The sequence below is a fragment of the Coffea eugenioides genome, chromosome 6 (assembly GCF_003713205.1).
Source record: "Coffea eugenioides isolate CCC68of chromosome 6, Ceug_1.0, whole genome shotgun sequence".
Taxonomy (NCBI): Eukaryota; Viridiplantae; Streptophyta; class Magnoliopsida; order Gentianales; family Rubiaceae; genus Coffea; species Coffea eugenioides.
Window position 1 is genome coordinate 11,558,992 of NC_040040.1, and position 13,013 is coordinate 11,572,004.

General features: G+C 35.2%; 1 protein-coding gene across 1 annotated transcript; it reads right to left on the reverse strand.

Moving 5' to 3' along the window:
* On the reverse strand, window positions 1–4,448 carry LOC113773010 (cysteine proteinase 3-like). The gene is made up of 8 exons (XM_027317523.1): window positions 4,127–4,448; window positions 3,900–4,021; window positions 2,611–2,726; window positions 2,183–2,256; window positions 1,793–2,057; window positions 1,299–1,430; window positions 506–641; window positions 1–347 (listed from the first exon to the last, which is right to left on the reverse strand). The coding sequence occupies exons 1-8, from the start codon at window positions 4,336–4,338 to the stop codon at window positions 310–312; spliced, it is 1,095 nt and encodes a 364-aa protein (XP_027173324.1). The 5' UTR covers window positions 4,339–4,448; the 3' UTR covers window positions 1–309.
* Window positions 4,449–13,013: the final 8,565 nt, after the last annotated feature.

A 13,013-nucleotide genomic window follows, 5' to 3' on the forward strand; every position in this document is an offset into this window, starting at 1 on the left:
TTGAGTCCAAGGACATAATGATTCTTTTCTTTAAGCATTAATGATACATATCCAGAAAGTTTTTCTCATACATGCATATACGAGTCAACAATGTGATTACTTTTTTCTACTGATTCTTATTGTACGTAGAGCCTGAAGGACAATCTTCACATGACACGGCTCCTATTTACTTGAGGAAACTAGAGTATGCCGTACTAAGATGAGTTTTACACTAAATAAACAGTCCACCTTGGGGAACGGAGAATGATCTTATGGATAAGAGGTTTCAGTTCTCCTGCAGGGGCAGAGCCTATCATCATTTTGGAACAATTAAGCGACGATGGGGAATGATGCACAAGTCGCCACACCTGCAATCAAAATCATCACAATTACGGAATGAACCTGGGGCAAAGATCAACCTATACTAAACAAGACGATCAACAGTGAGAGTAAATGCCAGTTGCTTTTATCTGTGAACATGTCCAAGAAAATGGAGACCCTTATACTTGATGGGACAGACACTTACCACACATGTTCTTCCCCATCTCCATCTTGAAGTACCCGTCAACACCCCATTCAGCTCCCCATGAGTTTTTGATAAGCCAATAAGGAATGCCATTTTCAACTCCATAACCAACAGCAAGGACAGCATGGTTTACATCCTGCCATCATCACGAGCATATATAAGAAACTATTTTTGAAAGAGGAATCCATCACTACCTTGAACCTGCTTGTGAAAACCCAAATTAATAACATCAACTATGTTCATTTTCTTAGGCACAAGCTATTGGTGATAAATCTTGTGATGGTACTGATGGGCTTAGTCTTGTACTCATGCTTGAAATGTACAGACTTGACAAAAGCAAATGACTCAAAGATGCAGCTGATTTTTGCTTCCTCCCTCCCTCTTCATCTCTGCAAGTGTGTATGCGCATAAACAAGTGTTTTTGCCTCTTCATTGTGGCCAATTTGGAGCTTATTTCACACTCTTTTATCTCTTGGATTCTACTGATTTATATTGATGTAGTTTATAGTCACAGACGGTATGGCCCTATGTGTATAAGCGTCCCAAGTTTCATGTCCTCACATCCTCCACACTTTCGTCACATACCTGCTGGTCCACCAAGTGAGTGCTCGAGAATATTTCTGTGATAGAGAGCTCTAACTCCTAGATTGACTTTTTGTCAAGCATGCAATTTTAGATTTCATATAATTAAAATGCTTGACTTCACAATCCAATCTCCAAAAATGGCAATTTTGCTCTTTGCATAACAATTTCTGAATATGGACAATATTCTTGAGGTAAAGCACCCGCTTACCATTGGAGCATTGCCACATGTATTGCTAGTGTAAACTCCTCCTTCGTAAAATCGGAAACCTTTTACAACCTCAAAAGCCACACTTACTGGTCGAACAGTTCCCACTGCATATTTTAGTTCATCTTCGGCACCCTGTAATTCTTCAAAAATCAAAAACCAATACAGCATATGATCGTTTAAATATATCTTAAATTCGAATCAAAGTTGGATGTGTCAAGTTAGAAAACGATGCAGTTTTTACAGCATAATCCAGAGCAGGTATCATAAGCAACTGATAAATGATTCTAACATGGTAACTGCTAATCAAAGATGGATGAGGAAGGAAATCAGTCACATGGAAAATAGACCATCATGAGAAGTGGTAAAAGCTGGGATGTCTGTTGGAACGGAAGTAGTTAATCTTGTTACTTGAATTATCTGTTTTTATCCATATTCAAACAAATCTCTATCAATAGAATAAGAAATACAATTGTACAAGTACTTGAGTAATTTACCAGGGTGATGTTGACAGAGTCGAGGACATGCACACCAACATTTTGGGATGAGTATTTGCATAAACCATCCACCCCAGTGTATGGATATGCTTCCTCTGTATCTAGTCCACCATTGCACTTAATATACTGAAATGCTTGTGATGGCAGGCCACCATTGCAGCCAAAATTGTTAAAAGCGCCTGCACAGTCCACAAGCTGCTGCTCTGACAGTGAAATTCCCTTCCCAAAAGCCTGTGCATAAGCTGCCTCCAAGGCTCCGGTGGTGCTGTAAAAGATGAATTCTCATTTCTCAGCTTACAAGAACATTATATTTCTTATTTGTATTAGGAACTAGATCAACTATTCAAGAAGCATTTAATTTCAGTAGCCATGATATAAACTCCAGCACACCTGAATGTCCAACAAGATCCGCAGTGACCTTGATCCTTAACAGGGCTCACTATACCAGTCGTTCTCCAGTCTTTCTGTAGCATGTTAGTGAGGTCCAAATGGTATTAGAGAGACTACTCTTAAAATAATAAACTCCACTCTTAGTACTTAAGATTCATATTACCACCATATTGGTAAAAGCTGAATCCAAACTCGCGTTTTCATTTTTCCACAGCAAAACCACAGCAAAAGAATTATCTTAGCCATCAAAAGAATGGACTCTTTTAAAAACCAATTTGATACTCAAAATAATCAAGAAGCAACTTTAGTGAACAAGATACCTGCAAATTCTACTTAAACTGTTCCCTGAACTGTGGTGGCAGAAATTTTATGCTTAAGGGTTAAACGAAATTTAAGTTTTGAAACAAATTGAAACTATAAAGCATTACCGTTTCAGGGACGACAACGTTTGTGAGCTTAAGATTGCCCTTGGTAGTTGCAGAACAGTTTTGAGCAGCACCGAGTCTGTGTTTGCGGAATTCCTCCCATGTCATATCAGCAAACTCTGCCATAAACACAACCAAGTATCAGGTAATTGTGGGAAATTCTCTCAGATAGCCAATGTAGATATTAGGCATACATTATCTTTTGGCACCCTATTTCCTCCTCTCTTCATCTCATTCTCACTCTTTTCTCAAACTCAAAGAGTGGAATTAAGTCTTTTACCACGGAGTGTCACCTCTCTTAATTAAGCAAAATATGTATTTACTTGCTACAGTATCATCTTAATCATATACATACATCAAGCACAACAAGATGTGAATACGCTAACCTAAAGGATATCAATGCTACACGACTGCCAAAAATATCTAGCACTACAACAAAGTATCACACAGTCGGTCGCTATCGTGCTGACTCATCCAGCAAGTGGAAGCAATGAAACAAGAAGAAATAGGACCACAGAATAACTATTAAGGTAACAAGGAAAAGAAAACAAGAAAGTAAATGAAAAGATTCAATAACTAAGGCTAGAAATTCACCCTTACGATGCTAGACTTCTGTATTCCCTTAATTATTCTACCTTACGTGCTCAGTAGCTAAATCCCATACATGTTCTCATTTGATTTGCAACCTCATCAAAAATTAAAACACAGCAAAACACTAAATATCCAATATTTTATTTGGTACTTTTATTCATACTTCAAAGAATTTTATGGTAACCGGACTACAAATACAGTCTCCAATACGCCAAATTTAATTTGAATTTCTACTAAAAAACATACACACAACAAATACATACTGGTTTTTATGTGATAATGAATAATATATAAACAACTCAAAATATGTATTAGACGCTCTAAGAGGGATTACAGAAACATATTACATTCAAATTTACAGTAATTATGGAATATCTGTTCGAATACGTTTTCTCCATGTACGGAAAGTTGTCTGTTAGCTCCTTTTATTTCCTTCTTATTTATTTCCCCTTTTAGTATAACAAGTACGGTAAGTTTGAAAAAGAAATAAAAAGATATCTAATCCGAACTTTTAAAAAAAAAAATTTTTTTTTTGGGGGTACCGTCGAGAGCTAACTTTAAAACTTCAATACTAGCTCTACCTCATAAAATTTCAAATTCCTGCTGAAGTTCTCGCAAAGTATGAGATGATAATACCTAATTTTAAACTATCCGTGTTGCTAAATATAAAGCAAGCCGAGATGAAAAATGATAGTACATACCATTAACAGCCAGAGTGTAGGAGAGTCCTTTCTTATTGTGCGATTTAATTATCCGTAAATTCTCCCTAAATATATCGAACCTCAGCTTTATCTCCTCCACAGTCTCGTATCTCTTCGCATACCTTTCTCAACACCAAAAAAAAAAAAAAAAAAAAATCAACCTACAATTACAGAAGTTAAAAATCCAGCTGATGAAAATAAACATAGTGACTCAGTAGCTGACTCACCTGTGAGCAAAGCGAGCGAAGGAGAGAGCATGGCGGGTGTTCCCAATAGCTTGAAGAACGGAGGTCTCAAGTTCACGCAGACCGTCCGTTACTACTTGTCTAATCGGATTCTCACTGTAAAATGTAGCAGCCGATCCTTCTTCTGCACCGGCAGCGCAGGCGACCAGAACTGCGACGACGGCAAAGAGGACCACTCGAGAAACGCGAGCCATGGCAACTATTCGTTTCTAATTCTCCCCTGAAAGGTGGAATGGTTGGCTAATCAGATCTGTAGAGTTGTGAGCAGCCAATTTTATGGTCTCTCGGGGAGTGTGAGATTATTTGATCGAGTGTTTTGTCTGTCGAGTTTTATGCAGAGTCAGAAGATATCTGAGGCGTCCGATATTAGACTGGGCAGGTAGTTGACGGTTGTGATTTGCGGGATGGGATGCATGGCCCATTTGATTAATGATGGGGCCGTTGATAACAAACGCAGTATAAATGCGCCTTGAAATATATACGATCTACCCACCAAAATTCAACGATGTCTTAAGTGTAGTGACAGGTGACCAATGGAGTGTCTTTTCCGTTGGAGTATAGTTTTTTAATTCCCTCAAAAAAAAAAGTCACAAATAATTGAAGGTAATTTTGTATTAAAAAACACGTATAAGAAATATCTTCAATTTTGTGTACGGAGCATTATTTATGGCATGGAAAGTCAGTATAAGAAATATCTCCAATTATTTTCTTTGATTTGTTTTTTTTTTTGGTAAGAATTATTTTCTTTGATGGCAATCAGTTGAGTGACAATAATGAAAATAAGGATTATAGTTATACTGGGTGTGGATCCGTGCAAGGGATGTTGCCTTTCTTACTCTCTCTTTTTGCTCAGGTCCTATAAATACACAGTGTGCCTCTAAGAGTTGAAGGGAAACTAATGACAATAATGATTTCTTTTAAATTTGAATTTGAAAATAAATCTTTCCACAATTGAGGTGGATACGTATTAGCCTATATGAAAATGCAAGTAAATTCCGAATAGTCAAATGGAATTCATGAGGTATAACAAGTAGAATCGGAATCCAAAACATGCAAACTTTTTCTTTTGTGTGTAAGAGGATGTCTTAATAAGAAACTTTTCTTCCTCTAAAGTCTCCTAGTGTGAGTTTTGCTCTTCCGTAGAGTATCCTAATCACAGCTTTTCAATCTTTTTTTATATTTTTATTAGATTTGAATTTTTTAGATCTATTTTGTCATATATAAAATTATTTTATATGATCACGTCATAATATTCGAACTTAAGGAATTAATATAACGATTGAAGCCATGCTTAGATGTCCATTGGATTGTAGTTGAAAATAGATGATTTTTATTTGAATCTCGAACGCATGTTGGAGCTTTCAAATGTAATATTTGTAAATTTTTCAGATGTGCTGTAATCTTTGTTAATTTTTCATATTTGTTTGTATCTACTTCATGTTTTATTGTGTGTTATGTCATTAATACATATATATCATGAAATGAAATGAAATTATGATTTCTATTTTTTTAAAAAAAATCACTACTTCACTAGTTTGTCAATTGGCTATCCCACGTAATAAAAAAAGGGATAGTTAGACTGAAAAGCTTGCTTTCACCTAGAATTAATTACTCAATTTAGATTGAAAAGTTTGCTTTTACAAAGATTTAATAACAAACAGTGCAATTTTCTAATCTAATCTGTAACCCACGAGCATTTGTCATTTTCATAAAAAACATATACAAAAATATTTTAGATCTATCCTAGGTCACTTTGTAAAATCATCGTCCTATTTTATAATCAACTGCGATTAAACACATGTTAGGATGAGTGTTTCACTGTGACACGCCTCCTCATATTATAGGATCCCTCTGGACAAATACAGATGTTTCTTTTTTAAACTTCAATCTTTCGGATAAGGGTTGGGTTGAATGATAAAGAGAGAGTGAAATGTAAATAGGAAATTCATGATTCAAGATATTCCACGAAAGATTAATCGCCGAGTGTCGTGACCTTGATAATAAAGAACCACCTCTATTATTTTTTATTTCTGAAAAGAAAACATCAAATTTCAGAGTACAGTTCTTTGGTCAGGGATGATTGGACTTTAGGATAAATAACTTAGAAACCATACTGCCCTCGCATATGACCACACAATAATTGAAGATATTTCTTATGCTGACCATCCATGCCGTAAGCTCACAAATACACATCACCTCCAACCAACAAGAGCCAATTAGCAGCCAAAATAGCAACAACTGAAACAGAAATCAAACATTTGACAGGCACTCATGGGAAAAAAAAGGTTTCAAGCTAATTATTCCGCTTTATGGAAGACGTATTCTTCATTTCTTCTGGGGAAAAAGGATGTATTCGACGGGTAATTGGAAGTTGCGTATAATTTTGCTCTTAATAAAAGAGAAAACAACAAGATGCATGATGAAAGCAGTGACAAAAAGAAAGGCCCAGAAAAGAATCGAAAGTGGACTGTCATTTTCATTTCGTCGTTCACGCAAATTTGATTAAGGCTGCATGGCGTCCTCTGTCCAACTCTGTGATTCATCAGAACTCAGAAGGAGTGAATTCCCATCCCATCATGCGTAGCAGATATTTTCTTGTAGCAAAAGATTCCAAAAACGTCAATAGCCAAGAACATTCAAGCTTCAAACATGATACTTTGAGATACCACGAGATTCTTAAACTGGAATGTCATTTCTAGAGTTAGATAGAGTTCGACTATGACTCATAGTCTATGAATGTGTGCGTATGTTCATCATCTTTGAAAGAGTTATAAGCTTATACTTGCATTTTGCATCTAAACATCTCCTTTCTTTTTTTTTTTTGTCCCTTCAAATCTTCTTCTACTTGGTGTTAGAGTATAATCTTCTCCAAATAAAATAAATTTGCTTCAGATGAGTATTAGACAGTTTTAGGTGCATTAACGGGAGTAAGAATAAACACCAACAATAAGAATGATGCCACTGATTCGCTATCGACTGGGAGTGGAATCGCTACTCAAGTCTTATCGTTCCGATTAGATAAAATCTGAATCATGCCTGCCTGCCTGCCTGCCTTCCGCTACTAGGTTTATTGAGGCCTGCAACATGCATAATTAGGTGGCAAATTAAATAGTAGTAGTATAATTTGTTATTATGCCCTAGAAAGCACTAATTGTTCTAGAAAAAGAAAAAAGTTTTTTAATTTGTTGCTCGAGAAAAAAATTAAAAACAAAAAGAAAAGCGAAAGAAAGACGGCACTGAAAAATAACAAGTGGTATTAGGGCTTGGATCTTCTCCCTCAAATCTTTTCTCCATTGGTCTCGTCTCTCCATCAAAATCATTTGATACTCATCTGATTGTATTATTATTTTTTCATTTAATCTCTAAATCAATATATTAAAAATAAAATATTTTGACATTCAAATTACATGAAATATTTGAAGGCTTAAACAGTATCAACTTTGATTTTCCTTGGGTCGGGATGATAATGGGAGTTCACGCTTCCTCAGAACAATACATGAGGTGGAGAAGAACCCAACTGGGCCCTGGATTTTTTCAAGGGTGTTGGAAGTCCATGTAACCCACCTGGGCCCAATAGAAAATTCTCCCACAGCAATTGATGGTCAATGCAGGACCACGGAAACAACTGGACCAGAGGATTTGCATTTGCCAGCATTCCTCGTAACACAAAAAGCTTTTCTTTTTATCAAAAAATGATAATTTTGCTCGAGAAAAGTATGGAAGCAAAAGCTTTCCTTTTATCATCCATGTCTGGTTTCAGAATTGGAACGAAAGAATGTAGGACAATAACTCCACTGTCTGGATTGGTTTATCCGGGTGATAAGGAATGCTCTATTATGTGAGAGTCTACTACTGTTACAATTTAGAAATCCTTCGATAGTGTTAGTAATTTTTTTTTTCCCACTTCGTTGGAGCTTATACTTCGATAGTGTAAATGAATTGGACTTAAATGCATAATGGTTATCTAATTATCCAGTGACAATCCATTTATTTTAATACATATCCATTTCTTTTCTTTTTTTTACTCTTGTTCGGTTTCTCCCTTCGTAATTCTCCTCTGTAATTTTTTTTTTTACTTTTTTTCTTCTCCTAAATTCTTCGACACCCACAGATGAAACACTATTGCCACCGTCTTACTCCTCCTAACACAAAAAACGAATGAAATTTGTGCTGCCAGTTGCATGAATTAGAAGGAGGCGAATGAAGTGCGTATTTGTGAGCAGTGACCAGTTTTGACTAACACCTCAAGCACATGAAGGATAGGATGACGGGGGAATAAATAGTGGATATAAGAATGGTAAGGATCAGAGTTTTGCTGCACATTTTCTTTTTTGTTATATGTTATTTGGAGTTCGTCCTATATTCCTTTTATTTATTTTCTGCCATTTAATCAGATTTTTATAAATGGATTCAGCCATTCAGTCATGTGGTTTTATGTGTGTGTGTGTGTGTTTTGGCAGATCCCAAACCATTTAAGGGAAGGAGGATATAAATGGTTAAATGGATTTGGATGAGAATCGCCATGTCTACACGTGGCTTCTTACTAGGACCTCGGGCGGGAGTGCCGAACTCTAGGATCACCAAACACGTTTCAAAATTTAGCCGCCTTACATCGTTGTTGGAAAAACTAGACGCATGATGCTTTGATTCTTGATGTTCATTCACATCTTTACGAAGACAGTACACAAAATTTTAGGGGCGGCAATTTCTGATACGATCTGAAAACATGATATGAATCTAATATTTTATTAATGAGTCTGGATTGAGATTTCGCATGTTCGAGTCAAATCAGATGAATCTGAAAAGAAAATAGATCGAATTCAAATCACCAACGAGTTGAACCGATAACCCGTTTATGAATTAAAAATAATTTAATAAATATAAAAAATATTTTATCTAACTAAACTAAGTTATTCTTTTTTTCCAAAGGCATTAACCGCTTAATCCTAAATGAATTTGTTTAACTTGGATATAGTCGGAACTGTTATGTTTGGACAAATGATGTATTACATTATTTTATACTTTTACAGTGTTTATTTCAAATTTGATTTGACGAAAAACACTTTTGCCATATTTTAATTTATTTCAGATCTGGTTTGAAATTGTTTTATCGAGATTTGTATTGATTGATTATCTGAATAGTCCTGTGCGGAATTGGTTCTGTTAGAAATTACAAATTGATAAATTTGATAAATTAGAGTTCTGTTTCGGGCCATATCAAGTTATTCCGGTGACTCGTCAATCCAAAAATTTCGGATTCAAGTTGGGTATCCTGACCCATCACGGGTTGACGGGTCGAGTTTATGTTCGAATCAGCACGTTTCCTGTTGTACCTAAATCTCAATCCGACGTCGACATCGATCCAATTGCCACCCCAACAAAATTTGCAACCGTGCAAAAATAGAGCATTTGTCAATCAACTTTTCTACAATTTATCCACCAGTTTCTTAGAGTTGACATTTTGACTTGAGCAACAATGCAAGCAAGCAACTGAAATTGCGTGCATGGGAAGGTTAATAAGTCAAACCGAGGAGCCATATGTAATGCACACATGGATTGGCACACTAGTCATGAACTGAATCATATGTTATTAATTTGCCCATTTAGTTTTCATGTTTGATCCCATTTTCCGCTGTAGGAGATCTTGGAATATATTTTGCTTGTCCCTTACTCATATTACTATACAATACACATCATGTAGAAAAACAGTCCCATACAATTTTTGACCTTTGACCCTGTTTGTAAATACAACAGAGATAGCTGCCGCGTTCCCTATTGTGTAAACACCACCATGTCACCATGCCCACTGCCCAATGCGCCCCATATACGCTCCATTTTCCAAGTGTGCGAAAGTGCTCATGTATTCATACCCACATGCCTACACAGAGATGCACAGCAGAGTTGACAAATTATTTATTTATACGAGGAAATCGTGTCGTGATTCAATCCACTAGTTGGTTCGACGGATATAGCGTTGTAATTATTTTGATTATTCAAAGTATTCGTAAGTTAGTTGAGGTAGCACCACTAATACTACAAATAAAACGTAGTAAATGAATTGGCCGTGATTTTTAAATTGTTGTCAATTGTCATTTGCCCCCTCTCGAGGTTTGAAGGATAAATGAATGTATAGAATTGGGGAAGCCGTGTCTGTCCGCTGTCCTCCATTCATGCTTTTATGGTCTTCGGTGGTTGAGCAGAACCGACATAGTATTACTTAATTTTATCACATGCACTAAAATCCCAAATTGTCTTGTTAGTTGCTCGGATCGATGATTTGGACGGACAGTTTGAACTACATATTGATAATTTCATAGCATGATTATTTCTTCCTTTGTCACCTACAAGGCATTAGTCTAGTGACTCTGAATTGTAGAGATTCTAAAATTTAATCTCCTGTTTTTTTTTTTATCGTTTCTTAAATCTCACGCCTTCCTTATTAAAATAAAAATTTTTAAAAAAAGGCGACTGTGACACAATTAATTGTAGCAGCGTCTCTTCAATTTAATGCATGCATGTTTTATAGTTTGTTGCTTAGAAAGTTGGAATGGCAGTTCGGAAGAAGGTTTAATTAGCTAAGACGTGATGGTCCAACAAATCCAAGTTGAAAATAATAATGAAAGATGAAGCAAAACAAAAAAAGAAAACGATCACCAGTGAATTGTTTGGTTTAGTTTGATTTTAGATTCATCCTTTTCTTATTATGTACGGCAGCTGTGTAGACGACAGTATTAATTACAAATTTTGGAGGTTACTTATGATGATAGTTTTCAAATTAAAAGGAGGCTTGCAGTCAACATGGTATTAAAAAAGAAGGTTTCAAGATTTTGGTTTTAGTTTCCTGGGGTTCGGTAAAACTCCACTTCGAAAGGTAAGGTAGTTGTTGTTTCGTTTAATTTGTTCATCTCGAATTCTTGACCTTCGACCCTTCTCGCTTCTGCAAATTAGACTTCTGCCCATCTTCTAATTATAGTGTCAAGCGTTAGATAAAGAATTAGTTAAAGATTGGTGTGGAAAGTTCCGAAAGCCCATTCACTTCTGAATGTAAACAAACTACGATGAAATGTAATTTTATAATCTGCAGGTGATGACTGCCCATTCACTTCTGGAAAAGCAGTTGTGATATTTATTATTTCTTTTATGCACTAAATTGATAGTTCATGTGATGAACAGTGGCTATTTTTTGCAAGTCATTATATTATATGAATATGATTAGTCAACTCAACTCAACTGGCTCTTTTGACATCAATGCCTACATTTGATGCGAATCCTGTGGTGAGCTTCGGCCTGTGTAGCTTCTGAATTTCACCCTTAAATGGATATGCTTTGAAGATTTCATGCATTTTCCAAAGTCCCCAGGAATGGGCACCAATATATATATTTATATAGGTTTATTATGATCTTAGGTTAGAAACTTAAAAAATATTATATATATTTGCAAATTTTCCTCTTTGGTAATTGTGTCAAGAGAATTCCAAACACACAATCGAGAGGCCACTAGTCAAGAATAAGAATGGACTTAATTTGGAGCAACGAAAAGAAGGGACAAAATGATTACCAATTGGTCAAGTGTATTCATTTCTTCTTAGCTAGTCCTGAGAAATGAATTATGCTTCTTTTCGTTATACGATTATTTTCAAGTAATAACAGATATGATGGAATAAAAAAAAAAAATTTCCACCTTTTGAGACAAATCCATTTCTTTCAGCTAGATTTTAGCCATTTAGACAAGAAATTTAAAGTGAAATGAGTTTATAGAATCGGAATGATGTGATTAATATTGTGAGATGTGAAACGTCCGCACATATTTTTTTAGAGCAACCTGTATACAATATTAGAAATTTTTTTTTATAGAACTGGAATATCTTGCTGAGAAGTCTTATTTTTCTTTTGGCTCTCCACGAATTAGACGCTGATATGGCATATAACAAAGTTTGAAACGAAACTAAGACCTGAAACTTATTGCTAATGACTGCTAACTACCTTCTCTACTAATTCTTCCAAAGATTTGCAATCCTGGAATAAAATACTAGGTCCGTAGATAGCACTGCAAAGTTAGGACTCGTGGTTAGGGAGGCAATTAGTATGATTAAGGCAAAATTTTTTGTTAAAAAACTCTAATAACCAGCATGATAGGTGTCCGAATTTTGTTAAAATTATATAGTCTTTTCAAAAAAAAAATAACAACTAGATGACAATTTTTTTATGACAGTAGACAACAAAAAATTTTTTTTTTTTACATATCAAAAGTTTTTGAAATTCCCTTTTTCCTAAATTTTCAACTAGTACTTGGCTTCATTTCACACATGCCATCATTCATAAACTAAGTGATAATTGTAGATTTCAAGAACTTGGGTGGGTAAAGTAAAGAAACATATCAGCAATTTTAGAGGATGCGATTATAGAACAAGTTTAAAAATTTAATATTTTTTCGAGCTAATTCTGAAAATTCTTCAAAGTTGAGGGAGGGTAATTGCCTACCCTCACTTGAACGTGGCTTCGCCATTGACAAATATTATTGTATCTAGCTAAGATGTATAATAGACTATGGGTGCGTTTGATAAAATTAAAATTTAAAAAATGAAATCTGAATCAATCAAGCTATTGAATTGTTAAATATTAAATATAATACATTTGAGTGCGTATCACATTTAATGATGAGTGAATAGCTTATCACCTGACTTTGGGAACAAGTTTTGCCTAAAAAATTCAGTACCACTTAATTAATTCAGATGTTCAATTTTTTATTATCAAACGGTCTGAATATGTTAAGATATGAAGCCATTAAATTAAATGCTGAATTGAGTTATCAAATAGGGCCTACATTTTATTTCTCTACATGAGTAATGAAGGCAGTCGACCTAATTTG